The sequence below is a fragment of the Notolepis coatsorum genome, assembly GCF_963971535.1.
Source record: "Notolepis coatsorum genome assembly, chromosome: 1".
Lineage (NCBI taxonomy): Eukaryota > Metazoa > Chordata > Actinopteri > Aulopiformes > Paralepididae > Notolepis > Notolepis coatsorum.
Window position 1 is genome coordinate 306,112,553 of NC_140165.1, and position 24,331 is coordinate 306,136,883.

Below are 24,331 nucleotides of genomic sequence, written 5' to 3' on the forward strand. Positions count from 1 at the left end.
CCGGAAGTATAAACGCAACGTGGCGTATTACTGCCCTCCTCAGTTCTTATACTTATACACAATTTTCTGGGAAACCAGGCCAGTCAACATCCCCCCCCGGAGCTAGACAAGAAGACACACACCCCCCTCGTCTCCCCGCATGCACCGGCCCAGGGAACGCCCGGTCGGCCAGCCCAGCCCAGCCCAGCCCAGCCCAGCCCAGCCCAGCCCAGCCCCATCACCGGAAAAGCGGGGCAGACATCCAGCCCAGCCCACCACAGCCAGGAAACACACCCCAAACACAATCAAAGCACAACTCCCAAATGCCCCTGCCAAGACGCCGCGACCCGCGCATCCACCATGCCCCCCAGCCACACAAGCCACACAAGCCCCCCAACCACACAAGCTAGACGAGCCCCCCAACCGCACAAGCACCCCAGACACACAAGTCCCCCAGCCTCACAAGTCCCCCAGCCACACAAGTTTCCCAGTCACACACGTCTCCAAGCCCCACAAGTTTTTATTTTTATTTTTTTTTAATCTCTTTTTATTGGAAAAAAGCCAGGGCAGTACATCATACTAAAATGTTAGACCAGTTCAATATCACATATGAAGTCCAATCCAGAACCAACACTCCCTGTAGTGCCACCTTCTTTTCTGAAAGGTGCACAGATGACAATCATACCCATCAATCTGTATCTAACTTAAAAGTCCTGATTGGAGCTTTAATGGCAGCTGTTGACTAATGGTAAAGCACAATTACCATGTGTGGTTGACATGAGACATGTTATGCTGTACATGACGTGATCTAAACTGAAATACAACTACCCATATATATAAAAAGGTTACACTTAAGAGCATACATGACAACGGCATACTTAAAGACAAAGACATCTTCGCCTGGATGACGACCAACCACCTCAAACTGAACCTAAGCAAAACAGAATAGCTCCACCTGCCCTGACCGACCTTTCCATCACAGTCGAGAATGCAGCTGTGACTGCGTCCCCGACCGCTCAGCTGATAGAGTTGTGCCCTTCCTGATGGCTTGTCGTACAGAACTTGTAAGTCGCTTTGGATAAAAGCGTCAGCTAAATGACTAAATGTAAATGTGAATGTAAATGTAAATTAACATTCAGTATTCAAGTAGAACAGCGAGCTAGCCATTGTGGACACTCACCTTTCCACAGGAAAACGGTAGGCAAGGCACCTTGGTTGAGAAATGCAGGCTTCAATGTATGTTGTTTAGTCTATCTGTTCAGTACTGTTCAGTACTGTTTCAAGATGCATAATGAGAACTTCTGAGAGAATAGTTGAATATATAAAACACAAATGTTCTAGAATGTTCTATTATGACATCATACTGTGACATCACAAATGTTCTAGAATGTTCTATTATGACATCATACTGTGACATCACACATGTAACATTATAGAACATTTGTGATGTCACTGTATGATGTCATAATAGAACATTCTAGAACATTTGTGGATGTCATTCTAGAACATTTGTGATGTCACAGTATGATGTGATAATAGGACATTCTAGAACATTTGTGATGTCACAAACGTTCTAGAATGTTCTATTATGACATCATACTGTGACATCCCAAATGTTCTAGAATGTTCTATTATGACATCATACTGTGACATCAGAATGTTTGATTATGACATTTTAGAACATTCTAGAACATTTGTGATGTCACAGTATGATGTCATAATAGAACATTCTAGAACATTTGTGATGTCACAGTATGATGTCATAATAGAACATTCTAGAACATTTGTGATGTCACAGTATGATGTCATAATAGGACATTCTAGAACATTTGGATGTCACAGTATGATGTCATAATAGAACAATCTAGAACATTTGTGATGTCACAGTATGATGTCATAATACAACATTCTAGAATCTAGAATCTCCTTCTTCTTGTGAATTTCCGGCAGTATAAACGCAACGTGGCGTATTACTGCCCTCCTCAGTTCTTATACTTATACACAATTTTCTGGGAAACCAGCCCAGTCAACATCCCCCCCGGAGCTAGACAAGAAGACACACACCCCCCTCGTTTCCCCGCATGCACCGGGCCCAGGGAACGCCCGGTCCGCCAGCCCAGCCCAGCCCAGCCCCATCACCGGAAAAGCGGGGCAGACATCCAGCCCAGCCCACCACAGCCAGGAAACACACCCCAAACACAATCAAAGCACAACTCCCAAATGCCCCTGCCAAGACGCCGCGACCCGCGCATCCACCATGCCCCCCAGCCACACAAGCCACACAAGCCCCCCAGCCACACAAGCCACACAAGCCCCCCAGCCACACAAGCCCCCCAGACACACAAGTCTCCCAGTCACACAAATCTTCCAGTCACACAAGTCCCCAAGTCACACAAGTCACACGAGTCTCCCAGCCACACAAGTTCCCCAGCCACAAAAGTCCCCCAGCCTCACAAGTCCCCCAGCCACACAAGTTTCCCAGTCACACTCGTCTCCAAGCCCCACAATTTTTATTTAATTTTTTTTTAATCTCTTTTTATTGGAAAAAAGCCAGGGCAGTACATCATACTAAAATGTTAGACCAGTTCAATACCACATTAATATCACATATGAAGTCCAATCCAGAACCAACACTCCCTGTAGTGCCACCTTCTTTTCTGAAAGGTGCACAGATGACAATCATACCCATCAATCTGTATCTAACTTAAAAGTCCTGGGCCCTCATTCATCAACGTGGCGCAGAAAATGTTCTATTTCCACGCGTAAGCACAGAATTTAGAATCAGTGCACGCACAAAAAAAACGGGATTTACCACACGTGCGTACGCAGGTTCTACGCACACCTGTCTTGATAAATATGACTTTGATCCTACGTTTGAGCTCGTGCACTGTTTTAAGTATTTGCATACCAGAACCGCCCCGATTAACCATATACGGTAATGGAATACCCCCATGAAATGTGGAAAAATGGACTAAGCCGAGGGAAGCATGTTATGTGACAGGCTGACAGACGTGTACACGTACGGTGATGTCGGATATGATATCTATTAACCATTGCTGCCTGGGCAGCGCAAACACTAATAAAGACCGTGCTGGAATATGACTGCCTTTTCCCGTTTTGTTTGATTAATACCCAGGGATTAAAGTTCTCCTCAATTTTATTCCAAATCGCGACGGATTTCCCGTCAATTTTCTACCTGCTGCATATGATTTCTAGAGTCATACAATCTATTTTGATGTCAGTATTGGGTAGCCTATATAAACAATAATACGAGAGCATATACAAGAACAATGAATCTCACTGCCAATGATGTAGCCTATACGCCATGTGTAGCCTGCCTATTATGTGATCAATACAAACTTGAACTTGAATTCCATCATGTCTGTGTGCGGGTCACTGCGGGAACTCACAAGGCTGTTGTCACAATGTAAATAAGAACGTGCACTGAAAAGTTACAGTATGTAGTTGGTTGATTATTTGTATGACAGTCAGTAAACCCTTGCAAAAAGTATCAGTTTTATTTAATGAATTGAAAACATTCAGCATCGCCTTCCTCCCGGCATGCAGCAACAACATGTATCAGGCAAATGCGCATCGCAACATTGACTTAGTGGAATCCCTTTCTATTCACATAACTGCATTTGTGATGGAGCTTTGACAGCTACAGTAACAGTCTATTGCTCGATCCATCTCCAATATCACGATGGACCGTGCCGGTGGCAAAGACCCGAGGGTGGAGAGGATCTTGAATGAATTCCATCATCATATTTATATGTTGTGTGTCTGTCCACTATGTCTGTTACTTTGTTATTCCCCCCCCCTATCTATGTAAAGCGACCTTGGGTCTCTTGAAAGGCGCTATATAAAATGAAGCTATTATTATTATTGTTATTATTATCACATCTGAGCGGGAGCTCACAAATAGACTGTTAGTCTCAGTGAAGTTTCAACGGAGGTCATCTATTCTAACCAACAAATTGAAGTAGAAAGCATTTTGTGACCAATCTTATTTGGAAACATGAAACACAAAATAATTCGCTTTTTATTTGAAACAATATTTAATCGCGTTTGGAGGTTGGTGTTTTGCGTCTGCCCCCCCGTGCCAAACAAGCAGGCCAACCTCTTGTTCGCGTGTGAGCCCGTTATAATTACACTACTGTCGCTATTTTATAATGAACTATAATGAATTACGGGTCATACAGAAGTTGAACACTAATGCACGGAAGCTTATTTCCGCCTTGAAACTAATGCAGAACTGAGGAGCGCTTATGCCGTAGTAACGATGTTCTACCACTGGGCGTCAGCTAAGTGTGCTCCGAGCTGTGCGTACACATAAGCACAAAGTCAAGTTCAAGTTGAAATTGATGAATCCCACTCTTTGCTTAGAAATGGTCGTACGCACAGGTTAAGCACATATCTGTGCGTAAGTCAGGTTGATGAATGAGGGCCCTGATTGGAGCTTTAATGGCAGCTGTTGACTAATGGTAAAGCACAATTACCATGTGTGGTTGACATGAGACATGTTATGCTGTACATGACGTGATCTAAACTGAAATACAACTACCCATATATATAAAAAGGTTACACTTAAGACAAGGCATACATGACAACGGCATACTTAAAGACAAAGACATCTTCGCCTGGATGACGACCAACCACCTCAAACTGAACCTAAGCAAAACAGAATAGCTCCACCTGCCCTGACCGACCTTTCCATCACAGTCGAGAATGCAGCTGTGACCGCGTCCCCGACCGCTCAGCTGATAGAGTTGTGCCCTTCCTGATGGCTTGTCGTACAGAACTTGTAAGTCGCTTTGGATAAAAGCGTCAGCTAAATGACTAAATGTAAATGTGAATGTAAATGTAAATTAACATTCAGTATTCAATATTGTCTGATTCAATATTAACATTCAGTATTCAAGTAGAACAGCGAGCTAGCCATTGTGGACACTCACCTTTCCACAGGAAAACGGTAGGCAAGGCACCTTGGTTGAGAAATGCAGGCTTCAATGTATGTTGTTTAGTCTATCTGTTCAGTACTGTTCAGTACTGTTTCAAGATGCATAATGAGAACTTCTTCTTATTCTTATTTGAATTTCCGGCAGAGTAGACGCATCGTGGCGTATTACTGCCCTCCGCAATTCTTTTTATGGGCTCTTCTTCTTCTCCTTCTTCTCCTTCTTCACCTTCTTTTTCTTCTTCTACTGGACCCCGTCATCAACTACATTGTCCATTGGAGTGCAGCTACTGCTGCTACTTCCTGCCTGAGCCCCCCTCCGCGGGACCCTCCTTGCCCCCTGCTATCTTATCCTGGGCTGCTTTGTCCCTCGCAGCCTTGTCCCTCGCAGCCCCCTCAGCCAATTCTTCTTCTTCTTCTTCTTATTTGAATTTCCGGCGCCAATTCTGAGAGAATTGTTGAATATATAAACACAAATGTTCTAGAATGTTCTATTATGACATCATACTGTGACATCACAAATCAAATCAAATCAAATTTATTTATAGGGCCCGACAACACACGTTAATGTCCCCATGGGCCGTACAGGTCTTCTTTAAACAAGTCAAGAAGAAAACATAACAATAAGTCAAGAACAGAACAAGAACACCATAAGGTCCAAACATTTTTAGATGAATGCAAATAAATGAAAGAATGCAAGCACTCCCAGACATACCCCACGCGAAGGTAAGGAAAAACTCACTAAAACCTAACAATAGGGAAAAAAGCTCCACAGGCAGTGTGGAAGAGAGAAACCTTAGAAGGGCCATTCAAGGGGGGATCTCCCTTCTTAGATGTTGGTGATAGTAGTGTTGCAGACGGACAGTTGGTAAGCATGCACTCATGTGTGTAGTGAAACACAGATCAGTGCATACAATAGCAACTGTACATTTTGAAAGATTAAAGATAGAGCTAATAGCGATAGCAACTGAACATTTTGAAAGATTAAAGATAGAGTTGATAGCGGATCTATTTGAGGCACAGGGGCGGCGCAAAGAGGGTCACGTCCTCCCCGTCTTAGTCACGGGACATTCAACACTCCGGTCGTTGCTCAGGGACAGCCGGAGACAGGGAGATAGGGGGTGGCGCAGAGAGGGTCGCGAACTCCCCGACATCATCGCGGGACATCCGGCACTCCGGTCACCACTACGAGACCTCCGGAGACAGGGGGGCACGCAGAGGGGGTCGCAATCTCCCGGCCTTCGTCACGGGACGTCCAACACTCCGGTCAACACTCCAGGACAGCAAGTCATAGGGAGACAGGGAGACGGGACAGGCGTTAGACAGCTCATGAGATTGTAGTAGGCGGACATAGCAATAGATACAAGTGGTAGGCATATATGTGAATGGAGTAGATATATGAAGTAAGCGTATTATGTGAATAGAATAGAAGTACTTAACCCAGCAATGAAACCGCGTTGACTGTTAATCTGTTAACAGTCTGTTAATACTGTTAATCAGTTGACAGGACCACGGACAGACGGCGGTGAATAACTGATCCAAGGCCTAAGCATGAAGTCAAGTTCAAGTTGAAATTGATGAATCCCACTCTTTGCTTAGAAATGGTCGTACGCACAGGTTAAGCACATATCTGTGCGTAAGTCAGGTTGATGAATGAGGGCCCTGATTGGAGCTTTAATGGCAGCTGTTGACTAATGGTAAAGCACAATTACCATGTGTGGTTGACATGAGACATGTTATGCTGTACATGACGTGATCTAAACTGAAATACAACTACCTATATATATAAAAAGGTTACACTTAAGAGCAACGGCATACTTAAAGACAAAGACAAAAGTGATTCTGGTTTGTTATCTACAATAGGAACTCCTGCTGATCCCATTTCAGATGAGAACAGGACACCTGGTGATGGCGGTCGTCACGTGAGCCCACTAGTCTGAGTCACTGTCTCCGTCGCTGTCGGCCTCCTTCACGTCCACGCTGAACTTGTACTCCTGGTCGCAGCCCATGTAGGCGTCACTCATGAAGTACAGTGTGTAGTTGTGAACACCCATCACTGGTGCCACGAAGTCAAGCTTGACTTTCGCTTTCTGCTGCAACATCAGCCTCTTGATAGAAATGAGGCTGTTCGACTTGGGGTCTCCGATCACCACCCACCAGCCCTCCTCACGTTTCTGGGGGAAGAGGGGTGCAATAACGGGTCCAGTAACCTCCTCCTCTCTCTCTAGTTGAACCAGAACCAGAACTGGACCGCCACTCTTGATGATCTCCTTCTCGGCCACCTCGTATGACAGTTCAATATTGGGGTAGCGGTTACAGAAGCGAGCAACGTCAGCCATCTGGATTTCTGAGAGCTGCAGCAGCCCACTACGATCAAAATCCTCCATCTCCATGATATCAAAGATACTCTCCACACCCTTGTCTGTGCATCGCTTGATGTGCTCAGAGGTGAAGAAGGGCAGTTGTTTGAGGTAAGAGTCCTTAGACCACATGGGTGATCATCTGGGCCAGCTCCATGGCAGCCAGCGCAGGGCTCAGCCAGCCGTTACTGGAGAGCACATCTACGCACTGCCTTGCTCAGGATCTCTTCCGTGTCAGACTGCAGCTCTGCGCTCAGCTGCATCCTGGACAGATGGGCCTGTAGCAGCAGGTTAGTCTTCACATGGGGATCGTTGAGCTTGGGGTTGTTCAGTTTGTGGGGAACCTTCTGGGCCAACTGTCGCAGCAGGGCGTCCTCGTGGTGTCTGATGGGATCACTTCCTCTGGAAGCTTCCTGAACTGGCGCAGAGGAGACATCGACTGCCACATTCTCTTGTCGATCATCTTGCAGAGGTTCATTGTCTTGTTCATCGTTCTATCCCCAGGCCATCAGGCTGCTAAACGAACAATAAACACTATGCAACAACCATCAAATGCACACAGCACACACACCCACACGCACACACTCACTTAAACAAACAACAAACAAACAAACACTGCAGCACCCACTCTCCACACTTTAGATCACACAAACACACTTTATATTTATTGATAAAGAATTTGCACTACAACTCGTACACCTACTGTAAATTGTACCTAAATTGCACCTCATCCCATTTCTGCCTTGCACTATATAGTATTGTATATTAGTACACTGTGTAACTGAGGGGTACAATTCCCTGACTGTATTGATAAGTATGGTATCATTAAACCACTACCGCTTTATGTACTTTAACTACTGGCCACACAGTACATGATATAGATATGATGAACACTTTCCCACCTGATGAAACCAAGTCCACACAAATGTATCCGTCGAATCTTTAATATATAGCAAAGGGTATATACAACGTTCACGTAATGACATTTATGATTTGAATGCACTTGTAAGGCAAATGAGTATTCGTAGGCAAATCAACATTGAATGTCCAATCTCTGGTTACGCAGGAAGCAAGTATACAACCTGGTTCTTTAGGGAACTATAGCGATGGTACTTAATGATTATAGCTGGATATACTAAAGGGGGGTCCTGCTGGTTGTAAGTCAGTAGGGGGGGGGGGGGGGGGTTAGGAGAGCCGCCGGCGATATCCCATCTGGCCAACGATTTCTTGGGAGAATTCAGAGTGCTGAACACGGTGCCCACAGAACCTTGGTCCACAGATGAATACAGTTGGGCCCTCTTGTAGATGGTAGCTGCCGGTCCACAACGAAGAGACGTGAGGCGACCTCACTCGGGGTAGAGCGCCGTCTCACCTGGACTCCTCTCGGGGGGTAGTTCCAACACTCACCAGTGTTGGCTGTTATCCATGGCATAAATCAAAGCACCCAAAGCAAGTAGATAATCCAAGCCGTGTAGGGCTCGCCGTCGTCCGGGTAAGGTAATCCAAAGTGCAGGTCCACTCGTCCTAGCCCAGAACTCCTCGGATGAAAGCACCACACGTGGTCTGCCCAGCCTGGTTAAGACTCTAGATAACGCGAGGAAACGATGGGGGTATTGCTCACTTTATAACTCTAACCGAACGATACACCATACATAATAGACTATTATTAACTTAATAGAAATACGTCCCACTCGACGGTATAGTGCCAAACTATGACAATTCAACTATTAATCCACACGATGTCTCAATGCCATTCTGAGGCCAAGTTGACCATACTGCACCACACGTGTATCGTGGGTGAGGCTTAACGTCTTGCCACTAGGTTGGAGGGTAAAGAACTAAGGGCTAAGGGACTAAAAGAAAGTTCTACTTGACTTGCGCCATATATATATGCGCTGTGAACAAATAGTACCATTCGTATTTCGCCAGACGTATTCCTACGCGGAACCGGGCTAGTAACGACATGTTCGTCGGCACGATTGAACTTGAACCAAGGGGCTTGGCTGCTGGCGCCAAGTTCTTGTCCAATGAGAGAATGAAACTATTATGGGCTGTTAGTAGACTAAAGGGATATTCAGTGTATATGTACAAGGAATATACAAGGGATATCAAACGATATACAAATACTATTAAATATATATCCATAAATAAATATATATATTCGGTTTAATCTGATCCTTCACAACAGCCGCCCCCTAATTAGTCCCACCTAATTAGCTAAGCAGAGACAGATTAACCGCACTGTCTACCACTCAAGGTCCGATGTAAGGGTCAGTCAACTCACAAGTCGTGGGGTCATGGTCGTCATCGATAGTGTCTGGGAGTCTGGGCAGTTCTATTAGCCTCGCCACGGGTCGTGTGTAAGTTCGCCCTTGGACGAGCACCTCAGCTGCTCGGACCTTGCCATCGGCACCGGTGATCACTTTGCTTACGCGGCCAGCCGGCCACATAGCTCTGGGTAGTGACTGGTCGATAATCATGACGACTGTTCCTTCTGTCAAATTGTCTCTCTCTTTTACCCACTTCTGGCGGGTCTGTAGAGACGGTAGGTAGTGGAGTAGAAAGCTGTTCCAAAACTTGTCAGCTAGTACTTGACTGTACCTCCACATTCTTCGGCCGTTCGCTTCTTCAGGCCTGTACATTGTCTGGGGTAGCACGGTGTCCAGCCGCACCATCAAGAGTGTGTTGGGGGTGACTGGGTCGACATCTGCTATATCACTGGAGACGTAGCCGAGGGGCTTGGAGTTCAATACTCCCTCGATCTCCGTGAGGACTGTCATTAGGACTTCTTCCGCTACAGTCTGGGCCCCAAGCACGGCGTACAGGGCTGTCTTTATAGAACGTACTTCTCGTTCCCAGGTTCCACCGAAGTGGGGTGCGTTCGGGGGATTAAACTGGAAGTCAATCTGGGATGGAGCGAGGTGGGTCTTAAGTTCTGGGCCCATAGCTTGGAAGCTCTCTCTCAGCTCTCTTTCTCCGCCTTTGAAGTTTGTCCCGTGATCAGACAACAATGTAGACGGTTTTCCTTTCCGTGATGTGAATCTTCGGAAGGCCATAAGGAATGAGTCTGTGCTCATGGTTGGAAGGAGTTCGATATGTATCGCTCTGGTGGTCATGCATTTGAATACAATACCCCACCGCTTCTCGGTTCCTCTTCCTTTCTTTATATACAACGGGCCAAAACAGTCCATGCCTGTGGAGTGGAATGGCTTGTCGCCGAGTCGGAGGCGACAGGGAGGTAGGTCAGCCATCCGGGGTATGCTGGGCTGCGCGCGCCACTTTCGGCAGTCTAGACAGGTTCGCTGGAAGCGTTGCACTGCTTCTCTTCCTTGAAGTATCCAATAGCGACGTCTGATCTCCGCGAAGACTCTCTCTGCTCCTGCGTGGTGTACATCCTCGTCGTATTTCTTTATGATCAGCTCTGTGACCTTGTGTCGGCTGTTCAAGACTATCGGGTACTTAACGTCATCCGGTAGATTGGGGGCCCTCCGCAGACGACCACCCACTCTGATGAGATTATGGGCGTCGTTCTCGGGTGCCAGGTGGAGCAATCTGCTGTCTGATGGGACGGGCTTTCCTCCCTGTAGACAGTCTAGCTCGTCGGGGAACGAGTCTCTCTGGGCTCGTTGTAGTAGAAGAAGTTCTGCTTCTTCGTAGTCAGCTGCTGAAATGTCGGCAGTGGGCTGAATCTCTGGGTGGTGCCACAGAAATGTCTTTAGTTGCGCACTCTGTAGGGTGAGGCAGTCATCTATGTTGGGGTCTGTGGAGGCGACTGTGCTCAGTCCACAGAACATAGGTTTCTTGTTCTCAGCCTCCTCTTTACTCGCTTCCCGTGGGGTGGGCGTAGGCCACTCTTCTTCCGGGAGCTTGAGGAACTCTGGTCCGTCACTGTAGATGTTGTGACGGGTGAGGTCATCTAGGGACATTCCCCGGGTGATGACGTCAGCTGGGTTGTGTTTGGTGTCCACATACCGCCAGCTCGCTGCTTCTGTTAACTCTTGAATCTCGGTGACTCTGACTCCCACGAAGACCTTGTATCTGCATGAATCAGACTTGATCCATGTGAGTACTGTCGTGGAATCTGACCACAAGATTGTTCTGTGCACCGGAATGGTGAGTTCACGTTGGATTAACGTGGCTAGATGCGCTCCTGCTAGGGCTGCGCAGAGCTCTAGACGCGGGATAGATTGTTGCTTTCGTGGGGCTATTCTTGAGCGAGCCAGGATGAAAGCAGTGTGTATCTCTCCTCCCTTCTCTTGGGCACGCAAGTAGGCCACCGATCCATAGGCTACTTCGGAGGCGTCACTGAAGACGTGTAGATCCATCTTGCATGTCTCTGGCCTCACTGTGGGTGGGAAGTAGCTGCGGCGTATATTGACGCCTGGGAGTGAGCGGAGTTCCGTCTCCCACTCTCTCCATGTGGAGGCAAGGGGTGCGGGTATTGGGTCGTCCCAGCCCTGGTCCTTGTCCCATAGTGCTCGTACAATCATCTTTGCCCTGGTGGTGTAAGGTAGAATACATCCCAACGGGTCATATTGTCTGGCGAGTGTTCTGTACACACTCCGTCTGGTGGTCGGTATCGCCGTCGACCTTCCCTGCTCCGTGGTCAGGGGTTTGTGTCTATAGTGGAGCGAGTCTGTTTTGAAGCGCCAGACTAGTCCTAGTGTCATTTCTTGGGCTTCTCCTGGGATGGTCGCCATCCAGGTCTCGCTGCTGGCAGCCTTGTCCGCGGGGGAGAGGCTGCGCAATACGTGCAGGTCGCTGCTGGCCCACTGCCTGAGATCAAAGCCGCCTTTGATCAGGGAGGCGCGTAGCTTGAGTAGGAGAACCTTGGCTTCTTCTTGAGTCGAAACGCTTTGTAAACAGTTGTCCACGTAGAAACTGTTCTTCACACTGTGTCGGACCTCTTCATCTGCTGCTGGGTCCTCTGCGACGTGTTTCTGTAGTGCAAATGTAGCACAGCACGGGCTGCATGTGGTTCCGAAGGGGAGGACTTCCCATTGGTAGATGGCTGGGTGCTCATCTCCGGTCCTCTCTCTCCATAGGAACCGCAGTAGGGGCTTATCCTCCTCCACTAGTCTCACCTGCAGGAACATCCCTTTGATATCCCCGCTGATAGCCACCTTGTCCTGGCGGAAGCGTAGTAGCACGCCTAGTAGAGAGGGGCCGAGTGTGGGGCCGGGCAAGAGCTCTTTATTCAGATTTTGGGATCCGATCTGGTAGCTGCAGTTAAACACAATGCGATCCTTGCCGTTGTGGTGGACCTTGTGGTGCGGCACGTACCATGATTCGGTCGTCTGATCGGCCTCTTTAATGTCAATCTTTGTCACGTGTCCCGCTGTGATTAGCTTCTCAATCTCAGCGCGGTACACACTCTCTTGAGCGGGGTCTTTGGCTAGGCGCCGCTCTGTGTTCAATAGATACCGCTCCGTAGCTTCTTTCTTTGCGTGAAAGGTGGGCATTCCCTCTCGCCTCAGGAGTGGAGTTGCGTATCTCATCACTCCGCTGACTGTGACTCTCTTTGTCCCTTGCTCGAGGAGGTTTATGGCGTAAATGTCTTCTTTAGAACGAATGTCTTTCTTTTCGTTCTTAAAGGGCATTGTCTCTAGTGTCCATAGCCTCTCGACATGCTGCAGGAGAGTGGTGTCTTCTTCTGTCACTCTGGAGTGGAGGCAGCTAGTGGCTGCTGTTCGGTTAAGAGATTTAGCGAGGGGGCCTTGTAGTGTCCATCCTAGGCGGGTCTCGACTGCTGCAGGACAGCCTCTGGGTCCTGTATGGACCCGGTCTATCGGGACTATGAGGTCTGCATGGTCGGAGCCTATCAGCAGGGTCGGGGTGGCGCCGTCTATGAGCGGGATAGGTAGTTGACGCAGGTGCACATATTTATCCATCAGCTTGGCGATGGGGTAGGTGTACTGTGATAGTCCTATTTCTTGGCTGGTGAAAGCATTTGTAATCCTATACCGTCGCTCTGGCTGCCCGCTTGCTGCGATAGTGAAGGAGACATTCTCGCCCTTTATCGTCTTTAAATCTCTTCTTATTGTCCGAATCGTCATTTGGTTCTCGCTCCCCCGCAGTCCCAGCTGGGCCACGGCGGACGCGAGCAGGAGGGTCTTCTCTGACCCGTCATCAAGGACGGCGTAAGTGTCCATGACTTTATCTTGGTAGTTCAATGTTACACGGACTACCTTTAAGAGCACTTGGGCGCCGCTGCTGCTGGCGGGGTCAATGTACATGACACTTGCCTTTGTGCTGCTCGATGGTGCAGGTGCAGGCTTTCTTCTGTTACTGTCGTGTAGGACATCTAGGTGGGCTCCGTCACACCGACTGCACCTCTTCTTTAGGCGGCACTCGGCTGCCATGTGACTGCGCGCACATCGGTAACAGCGCCTGTTGGACTTTATCCATTGACTCACTTCTTCTGCATTCATCTTGGTGAACAGGTCACATTGTGACAGCCAGTGTTCCTTCTCGCAGTACGGGCACACCATCTTCCACTTCTCTTTCCTCGAGGGGGTACTGTGGTTCTTACTGCTCGGTACTGATTCTGATTGGTGCATGACAGTCACCGATCTTCTTCCATCGTTTATTCTCCTGGGTCCCTCTCTGGAGCTTGGTGTGCTCCGCACGAACGTATCCAGTCGTAAGCTGCTGACTTCTCTCGCCAGGAAGTCGGCTAGATCGAGGAGGGATGGTTCGGGACCGTTAGGATCACGGTGGTCTCTCTGCCGCCTAAAGCGCTCTTGTCTGGCGGGTGGCAGCTTCTCTAAAATCCTCTCGACGTTAGAGTTGGCGTATAGCTCGTGCATACCCTTTTCTCGTTGCGCTCCCAGCATCCCTACCAGGGACTGCACTCTTATAGACAGGTCGTCTAATGAGCGATTGTCTGTTGCTGGGGGTAGGCGGTCAATATGCCTTATCTCTTGGATTACGTAATCCCATATACGTCCATATCTCTGGTCCAGCGCTGCTAGAGCCGCGGTGTATGGGGTCGTAGAGGTGGCATAGGCTAGCGCTATATTGTGCGCTCGGGGTACTTTCAGGTGCTTCAGTAATATTGCATACTTGTGACGTTCATCAACGACATCCACCATCATTGTCTCTAAGCACATTCGGAGCTCCGTGTACTGTGCCCGATTCTCATGGGTGAAGTCTGGGATGGTCGGTGTGGCAATGTATGACGCCGTGGATGGCTGATACATCGGCGAGCGTTGGGGTAGAGGCCTCCTAGGCGAGTCTCCTCTTGCGCCTCTCTGTGGGCTGGTACCGGCAGGGTACCATGGCCCGCTGGTCCAGGTGCTATTCCTCGGGGCTGGTCGTGCGTCGTGCTCACCCGTGAATAGAGTCGGGGGTCTGTAGCGCAGCGCCGCGGGGGTATAGCCTGGGCTGTACTGGACCTCCTGGTCCGGTGGAGTACTGTGCTGTCGTCGGGCTTGGTTCTCCTCCTCTCCCTCTTCTTCTTCTATCAGGTCCTCTAGATCCTGTAGTCGTTTATTTAGCTTCTCCGCAGTGTATGCTGCTCCTTCCTTGTAGCTGGGTCTCGCTTGGACCGGTCGGGGAAGGGGGTCTGCGGGGGGTATAGGCTTGGTCTGTTGGTCAAGTTCAGGGTCGCTTGCTCGGTTAGGAGACGCTGCCCTTGACTGTTGTCTCGACGAGTTCCTTGAACCCCTGGCGGAGGGAGAGGGTGTTGCCTTGAGGATCAGCTGCTCCATTAGTTGCGCTTGTAGCTTGTCGCGCTCGGCTTGTAGTCTGTCGCGCTCGGTTTCGCGCTGGATGAGAGCAAGGTCGCGCTCTGCTTCTCTTTGGGCACCGGCAGCGGCACGCTGGGTGTCTGCTCGGTCTCTTGCCATATTCTCTTCCGTCTGAAGGCGTCTCATCTCCAGGCGTATGCGCTCCTCTTCGCTCCGTTGCTGTGTCTGGAGTCGATCGCGTTCACCCTGAAGTCGATCGCGTTCACCCTGGAGTCGATCGCGTTCGGTAGAGGCTGTCAGGCTGACGAGGAACGCCTGTGATAGCATCCTCTCCGCTTCGCTGGGGGAAGACGGTTGTAGAGGTGAGCCGCTCCTGGCGGTACTCGTTGGGGAGTCCTGGAGCTCTATTTCCTCGGCGCTCTCCTCCTCTTCTTCCGTGCAGAGTTCTCTCTCTGTAGGGTTGTCTTCCTCCCGGGGCTGGTCGGGGACTACTTCTTCGGTATTGGCGGGGGGTAAAGGCATGTCAGCTCCCTCCTGGTCCCCACCGTGAGCTTGGTCAGTTACATTAGAACCCACTAGGGCCTCTGTGGTCGGGGTAACCTGGTCGTTAAGGTCAGACATAATTTTACTTTCTACTTTTACCGCGTTTACCGTTTGTAGAAGGCTAGGTAGTTGACTGACAGCGTAATCCTCTAAGTACTGAGGTGTCTGTCGTCTGCGCCGCGGGCGTTCTACGTTAGGAGGACCGTTTCGTGGAGTGTTCATCATAGGCCATTTTAATATTAATAACACTATATTAATATTACACTAGTTACCCTCCGGCTCGAAGGACCAATTGTAACTGAGGGGTACAATTCCCTGACTGTATTGATAAGTATGGTATCATTAAACCACTACCGCTTTATGTACTTTAACTACTGGCCACACAGTACATGATATAGATATGATGAACACTTTCCCACCTGATGAAACCAAGTCCACACAAATGTATCCGTCGAATCTTTAATATATAGCAAAGGGTATATACAACGTTCACGTAATGACATTTATGATTTGAATGCACTTGTAAGGCAAATGAGTATTCGTAGGCAAATCAACATTGAATGTCCAATCTCTGGTTACGCAGGAAGCAAGTATACAACCTGGTTCTTTAGGGAACTATAGCGATGGTACTTAATGATTATAGCTGGATATACTAAAGGGGGGTCCTGCTGGTTGTAAGTCAGTAGGGGGGGGGGGGGGTTAGGAGAGCCGCCGGCGATATCCCATCTGGCCAACGATTTCTTGGGAGAATTCAGAGTGCTGAACACGGTGCCCACAGAACCTTGGTCCACAGATGAATACAGTTGGGCCCTCTTGTAGACGGTAGCTGCCGGTCCACAACGAAGAGACGTGAGGCGACCTCACTCGGGGTAGAGCGCCGTCTCACCTGGACTCCTCTCGGGGGGTAGTTCCAACACTCACCAGTGTTGGCTGTTATCCATGGCATAAATCAAAGCACCCAAAGCAAGTAGATAATCCAAGCCGTGTAGGGCTCGCCGTCGTCCGGGTAAGGTAATCCAAAGTGCAGGTCCACTCGTCCTAGCCCAGAACTCCTCGGATGAAAGCACCACACGTGGTCTGCCCAGCCTGGTTAAGACTCTAGATAACGCGAGGAAACGATGGGGGTATTGCTCACTTTATAGACTTTAACGTCTTGCCACTAGGTTGGAGGGTAAAGAACTAAGGGCTAAGGGACTAAAAGAAAGTTCTACTTTACTTGCGCCATATATATATGCGCTGTGAACAAATAGTACCATTCGTATTTCGCCAGACGTATTCCTACGCGGAACCGGGCTAGTAACGACATGTTCGTCGGCACGATTGAACTTGAACCAAGGGGCTTGGCTGCTGGCGCCAAGTTCTTGTCCAATGAGAGAATGAAACTATTATGGGCTGTTAGTAGACTAAAGGGATATTCAGTGTATATGTACAAGGAATATACAAGGGATATCAAACGATATACAAATACTATTAAATATATATCCATAAATAAATATATATATTCGGTTTAATCTGATCCTTCACAACACACTGCATAGTATTGTATATTATATGGTAACTCAGTTACGTCTATTCTGCATCGAACATTGTACATATGTCTATACTGAACACTGTGACTTAATTTTTTACTTCTAATTTACATGCTATACTATGTTATTTTATTTCATACTTATCTTGTCTTGCACAGTCTCTGGAGCGTAACAGTAAGAAGCATTTTGTATAAAAGTATTCTGTACTTCTGTATGACAACTATTAAAGAAACTTGAAACTTGTCGGTGAGCTGAGCCCAGCCCCTGTTCAGCACAATCTCGAATATGGCCCGCATCAGTCTTCCAGCACTCTGTGTAACGTACACCATGTCAGCCATGAGAGCAAAGCCCTCCAGCTTAAGCTGAGAGATGTACGCCTGCAGCAGCACATTGATCTTAGCGCTAGGTTCCTCGATGCTTTCCTTGACTGGAATGGGAACTCTCTCCAGCAGCTTCTGAAGCTCCAGCTTCTCCTCCTCTCTCACGTTGATGTTCCTGAACTCAGAGGAGAGTGAGAAAACATGGAAGAGCTCAATCTCACTGAGCGTGGGCTTCAGCAGCTGGTTGTAGGTCTGAATGGAGTCGTGAGTGATGTAGAAGTGACTGGCAAACCTAAAACTTATACAATATAAATGGCTGATGCGTACATATATAACTCCTGTTAAATTGCATAAGTTTAATGATAATATTCCAGATACTTGTATTAAGTGTAGTGAGGAAAGGGGGACACTGTTCCACTGCATATGGGAATGTGTGAAAGTGAAAACCTTCTGGCAAGATGTTATTGATCTGATCGATCAAATCTTATCAAAGAAGTTGCCATTGAATCCCAAGCTTTTTATTCTTGGTTTATATCCTACCACCCCACATCTACAACGCAAAGAGTTTAGATTTATAGATATGTGCATATTACAAGCAAAACGTGTAATAGCTCTTAATTGGAAAAATGTTGATGGACCAAGAATTGGTATGTGGATTAAAGAAATGGCTTCAAATATGTCAATGGAAAAGATGGTGTATATTGTTAGACGTAAACAAAACATTTTTGATAATGCCTGGGGACCATTTGTGTACTTCTTAAAGCATAATACGAATGTTGGGAACTTGCTTCAACAAGAACGGGATTAGGGGGAGTACTGTGACGACAAGAAACACCCTTTACTTAATGTGTAAAACATTTTGGTTGTATTATTATTTATTTATGTTTATTTTTTATTTAAATCTGTATCCTTCCTATGTGAACCTGTTTTTGAAGTTAATTATTATTTTGTGTGGGGTGGGGTTAGGGGAGGGAGAACGGGGTGAAAATGTTTGCTGAATACTGCTCTGCTGATATACATGTTGTAATTTGCAAACTAAAACCCAATAAATATATTGTTAAAAAAAAAAAAAAGTGACTGGCAATACGTCCCAAGTCTGTAACCTGGAAGCTGCCAGTCCTCTTGTCGTATTTGATCAAGCTGTTCTTGTCGAGGACGTTGGCTGCCATGTGCACCAGGTCCATCCTGCGCCTCTCCAGCAGTGGGTCAGCGCTGCAGTCGTCATGGGAGACGCCATAGAGGGTGGGGTTTCGGAGCATGCGCACATACAGGTAGGTGTAGCCAAGCCAGTTAACAGCATCCTTGGTGTTCTGCACATTGCCCAGTACTATCTCAGCGTTGAGCATGTCGGGCAGCTTGCCAACCATGTGGCTCTCTATGGGGAGCTGCTGGTTGAGCAGGGACAGGTAGTACTGTAGCTCTCCATGGGACGTGATCAGGATGCCCTCTCCCTTCGTGTCGTACTGAGGACGGCCAGCTCGACCAAGCATCTGTAGAATGTCCAGGGCTCCCAGCTCAGTCCACCTGCCTTTCTCAGGACTGTACACCTGGGTGCCTTTGATGATGACGGTGTGCGCCGGCAGGTTGACACCCCAGGCCAGAGTGGCCGTGGACACCAGGACCTGGATGTGCCGGTCAGCGAACAGATCCTCCGTCAGAGTACGGTCCACTCTCGACATACCGGCGTGGTGGATAGCAAAGCCATACGGCAGCAAGTCCTTTAGCTCGAGGTTCTTGCACTGCTCTGCCTCAGTCCTCAACACCTCCGTAGAAGCCGAACCTTCCCGGAGGAACAGGCCCAGGGTGTCCTTCTCCAGACACATGTCCCCGATGGCCCGAGCAGTCTTCCCTGTCTCCTTCCTGGAGTGGACAAACACTCTCCACGCGCAGGCAGGTGGCCATGTCCTCATAGTTGGGCAGCGTGGCATTGAGGCCCAGCAAACGCACGTCCTCCTGGGTGAGCTCCACGTTGCGGATGGTCCTTGCCACCAGGGACTCCAGCACGGGGCCACGGTTGTCATGCAGCAAGTGGATTTCATCAATGATGATGAGGCGCACCAGCTGGGTGTAGGTTCGCTCTCCACCATTCCTTGTGATGATGTCCCATTTCTCCGGGGTGCAGACAATGATCTGGGTGGCGTTGATCTCCTCCTTACAGAGCTGGTGGTTGCCTGTCAGCTCAGAGACTGTGATGCCATAACTTGCCAAGCGCTTACTGAAGTTTCCCACCATCTCCTGTACCAGAGAGCGCATGGGAGCAATGTAGATGATCTTGAAATCATCCAGGTTGATGGTTCCATCCAGATTTGTGTTTTTTAATCTCCCTCAGCATTGCCATCAGGGCCACATTGGTCTTACCGGCTCCCGTAGGTGCGCACACCAGCAGGTTTTCATCCGTCTCCATGGCCATTTTGAACAGCTTACTTTGGATGCGGTTCAGGGTTTTGAAGCCTTCAAACCCAGCCTGGGCATACTTGGGCAGCTTCTCAATAGCCATAAGCACCTCGTCGTCACCAAAGGGCTTGGGTTTGAGGGCAGGCATGATCTTGTTTTTCAATCTCATGTAACATTACCCAAAATGTTAAAGAGTTGTTCAAATTATTACTAAAGCCCTTTTTATCAACAAAACCAAGCGTCTGCTTCCTCTGAAATATCGCATAACACACATGGGTTACTCTGATTGGCCCATAGCTGAACGAGAGGTCTCAGAGGATGAGATGCGGAGTCTGTCAAACATCTATAGTGTCTCATGAACCGAAGACCACGTCTCCTGAGCCCAAACATTCAAAAGTTCTGACCTTCGTTTGTTACGTTGGCGTTCGAATCGTAATTAATGGGTTCAAACCTCCGCTTTTAATATTTCTTTATTTTTAATTACATTTTGAATTTAATTACATTTTTTAAAAGAGTTTTATTTGTCACGCCATACAGTGAAATGCGGGGGGTCTCGCCCGCAACGATGTGCATAATACAAGTAATAAAATGAGAGTCCAACCAATAGAGCGACATAAACTTATTATATTGCGTGCAATAAACAAGTAAACAAAGTAGGCATATCGGTATCTGTACATGAGCTATTTACAGAGCATGGTAGGACATGCTAGGTCCTGTGGCAGTGCAGTACACTGTTAGCTACGGATGAGGCATTGGGTCTTTATGTACACTGCTATACAATGCTATATTCTACAATCTCAAGCTATACTATTCTTAAAGTGACCTTTCCTTCTGTAAAGTGTCCATAGTGTGCTTGTGCGTGGAGAGTTCAGTGTTCAAGGCTCTGAGCCTAAGTCTCTCTGTCCTCGTTACTGGTGCTCGCAGGCGTTTGCCTGACCGCAGCAGCATGAACAGGCTGTTGTTGGGGTGGTGAGGGTCTTTCATTATCCTGCAGGCTCTGGATTTGCAACTGTTGTTGTATAGGACCTGCAGGGTTGGTAGTGCAATACCCGTGGTACGCTCGGCTGAGCGCACCACTCTCTGTAGGGCCTTCTTATCCTGTGCCGTGCTGTTGCCATACCAGGCAGTGATGTTTCCAGTCAAGATGCTCTCTACAGCTCCGGAGTAGAAGGACTGGAGTATCTTCCCAGATACTCTGAACTTCCTTAACTGTCTCAGGTGGTAGAGGCGCTGCTTCGCCTTTTTTACGACTGAGTCTATGTGTGTTGTCCATGTCAGGTCCTCTGAGAATGTGATTACCATCCAAATGATATTGAAGCCTCCCGTGACCAGTAACTAGGTACTACTTAATAACCGCATCAATATGCGCATATGCGCTACGTTATGCGTAAATGTGCGCTATGTGCCTAAAGTCAAGACTCGACAGTACTGAACCAGAAAGATTATTTAGGAGCAAATTCGTTGCATGATTAAAAACCCAAAAAATAACTGGCGAAGTTCGAAGCCCAAAAACAGGCTTCGGGGACAGCTCTAGCCCACTGAGAGTTGGCTGTGCTCTGAGAGGGTGACCTAAACTAAAACACTTATAATAAATCAAATGATCTCAAACATCTGAAGCTACATAATGATACCCATGATGGGTGATGGCATTAATAGTCCAAAATAAGCAATTTATGACTGAATTAAAACGTCATTGTACTGTATCTTTAAACACTTATTTGTCTATGCAGTGAATGATCTGTGTGCGCTCCACCTCCACGTGTGGCAGTAGTAGAGTTCACTCGTGGGCTAGCCCCCCTTAGTTTCCACAGCCAATCAGCTTCCCTCGTCTGTAGTACCCTCCTTTCGTAAAGTATAGCCTATTAGCTTGTTCTATGTGCTGTGGCCAATGCCAAGATCTGACTAGTTTTTATTAATATATAGCTAATAAAATAAATATAAATGTATACTAATGGGGCTCAGGAGGTAGAGCAGTCGTTTGGTATTCGGAAGGTTCCCGGTTTGATTCCGTTTTCTCCTGGCAGCTCGTTGAAGTGTCCTTGAGCAAGACACTTAACTCCTTAAATTCTCCCAACGAGCAGGCATGGTTGCCTCTGTCGTCGGTGTGTGAGTGAATGTGAGACATATGTAGTAAAGCACTTTGGATAAAAGAGTTATATAAATGCACCATTTTCTGTTTACAGATTGGAAATATTTTTTAATAAATGGAACTTTATTTAAAAGAAAATTGGAAACCTTGTCTCCTTGTTCCTTCTTTTCAACAGAACCTATGTTGTTGTCCTTCGAGGTTGGGGGAAACTGGATCTTCCGGTGAAATTCCCAAGGTGGCGTAGCACTGTCAGACTGAGGTTGGGGACACTGTATCCCCCGGTCATGTTCTTCTGCCGTGCTGTACTGTAACAACGGGTCGCTTCCCGACGGGGACGTTCAAATCCTATCTCTTATCTCGGCTGAGCTCACCTGACATCGTATTCCGACGGGAGCGTAGTGACAAAAGGCAGCTTTTCCGGCTTATGATTTTACTCTTGGTGACTAAAAAGGCCAGCTGACCCGAGATACCTTTGTGTAGTGAGGTTTATCAGAGGTAATTATTTTTTTGATCAAGTTTTAGGCTAGATGACTCACCCACGCTGCTGGCCAATGGAGACCGGCATTGCCACATGGTGGCCATCTTGCCACAGGAAGCACGTCCACTCATAACATGAATGTCTATGGTGCATGTACTATTGAAATAACCATAGCTTGCAAAACTTTCAACCGATTCTCAAACGGTTTGGTTTGTTATAATCATCAGAGATGTAGTTATCATACTGCATACTCATAATGGATTTTCATGTGAAAATTATTTCAACATGTCCAAGCATCTGAATCATAGCCACGTTAATAACGTTTGGAATAAACCAAACCGTTTGTGAATCGGTTGAAAATTGAGCAGTATGGTTATTTCAATAGTACATGCACCATAGACATTCATGTTATGAGTGGGCGTGCTGCCTGTGACAAGATGGCCGCCGGTGAACTAAGCTGGAGACTCCGCCTTGCACCATCTAGTTATATAAATATGGTTGTTGCTGCAGTGATGGCATGATCACATGTTGCATGTGACAGAGAGCATGACCTAAGTCGTGGTCTAACGGAGAGAGATAGCATCTGCTGCGGCAGCTCACTTAACCCTTTCACTACCACACTATCACTGGTTAACCGTCTGTAGTAGTGGGGTAGTGAAAGGGTTAACCTTCTGTAGTGTGGTAGTGAAAGGGTTAAGATCATCAATGGAACAGCGTAAAAGGTCCCATTGGGAAGGGAGCAGACCTATTCAGACCTGTTCTTCACACCTCCACGTGTCTCGTTCCCCGACGCTGCGCTTGACATTGTTGGTGAATCTGAGGGATGGATGCCTTTTATAAAGTATAGGTCATTTAGAAACCAAAACACACCCGTACGACTCAAAGCGGGTCATATGAACACAGAGAAGCTCTCTCCTGAGACACTTGATTCGAACAAAGATAAATGGGGATGATGGAACGATGTCTAGTGGAAGAATCGCCCTTATTTGTCTTCATGTGTGGATAATCTGAGAGAAGATCAAACTGCATAAAGCGGATAATCTGAGAGAAGATCAACCTGCGTAAAGCGGTGGATGTTAGAAATGGTTGATGTGTGGTTTACCTTGACTTCCTTGTGAACATTCTTAAAGGACAAGGCCAGTCTTCTTGACATGTGTGTTCAAAGTCATTCTTGCCTCGTTACAAAAATCACTGCCGTTCTTTTTATATAATCTTTTACCATTACTGAAACATGTGGTAAATCATTTTCTGCTGATTCACCACTGCCTCTGGCTTCCAAGTATATCTGAAAACGTGTAGAGCTACTTTTCAGGGAAATAAATGCACCTCAAATGTTAGCGTGGCATCTTAAGTCAGATGTGACTTTCAAGGGTTAAGTGATGTTTAAGACACACTTTCAGATACAGTGGAGGCAGTGGTGAATCGGCAGAAAATAACTACCAATTCTTTCAGTAACGGTTAAAAGATTATGAAAAAAGTACGGCACAATGGTTTTTATATTGCAAGAAGACTTGGAACCCACATGTCAAAAATCTAATCAAATCAAATGTATTTGTAGAGCCCGCAATCACATGTTAATGTCCCCAAGTCTTCTTTAAACAAGTCAAGAAGAAACATCACAATAAATAAAAAAAAAAAAAAAAAAAACATCATGAAATCCAAAACAACACAGACATACCCCAGCGAAGGTAGGGAAAAACTCACTAAAAACCTAGCAATAGGAAAAAAGCACCACAGGCAATGTGGAGGAGAGAAACCTTAGAAGGGCCGTTCAAGGGGGGGGGTCCCCCTTCTTGGATGTCGGTGATAGTAGTGTTGCTATGGATGATCGATGGGTGGAGAATAAAACAGGCAAAATAGTTGGTATCTACTGTATGAACATATACGTGTAATAAAACACAAATATGTACATGCAATAGCAACTGGGGTACATAAGAACATTTTTGAAAGATTCAAATAGAATAGAGCAAAAGATAAAGCGTAGGGAGACG

The 24,331-nt window shown here is 47.2% G+C and overlaps 2 protein-coding genes across 2 annotated transcripts in view; one reads left to right on the plus strand and one right to left on the minus strand.

Annotated features, from left to right (window-relative positions):
* Window positions 1–24,331, minus strand: part of LOC311239021 (heat shock cognate 70 kDa protein-like) — a 50,273-nt gene that overhangs the window by 16,700 nt on the left and 9,242 nt on the right. The gene's annotated exons all lie outside the window — the stretch shown is intronic.
* The window catches only part of LOC311225652 (zona pellucida-like domain-containing protein 1), a gene marked incomplete at both ends in the record, with an annotated part of 35,530 nt that continues 31,244 nt past the window's right edge, over window positions 20,046–24,331 (plus strand). The window contains one exon of the mRNA XM_084311039.1: window positions 20,046–20,103. Coding sequence (XP_084167165.1) covers window positions 20,046–20,103 — 58 coding nt within the window. The remainder of the gene's footprint in view (window positions 20,104–24,331) is intronic.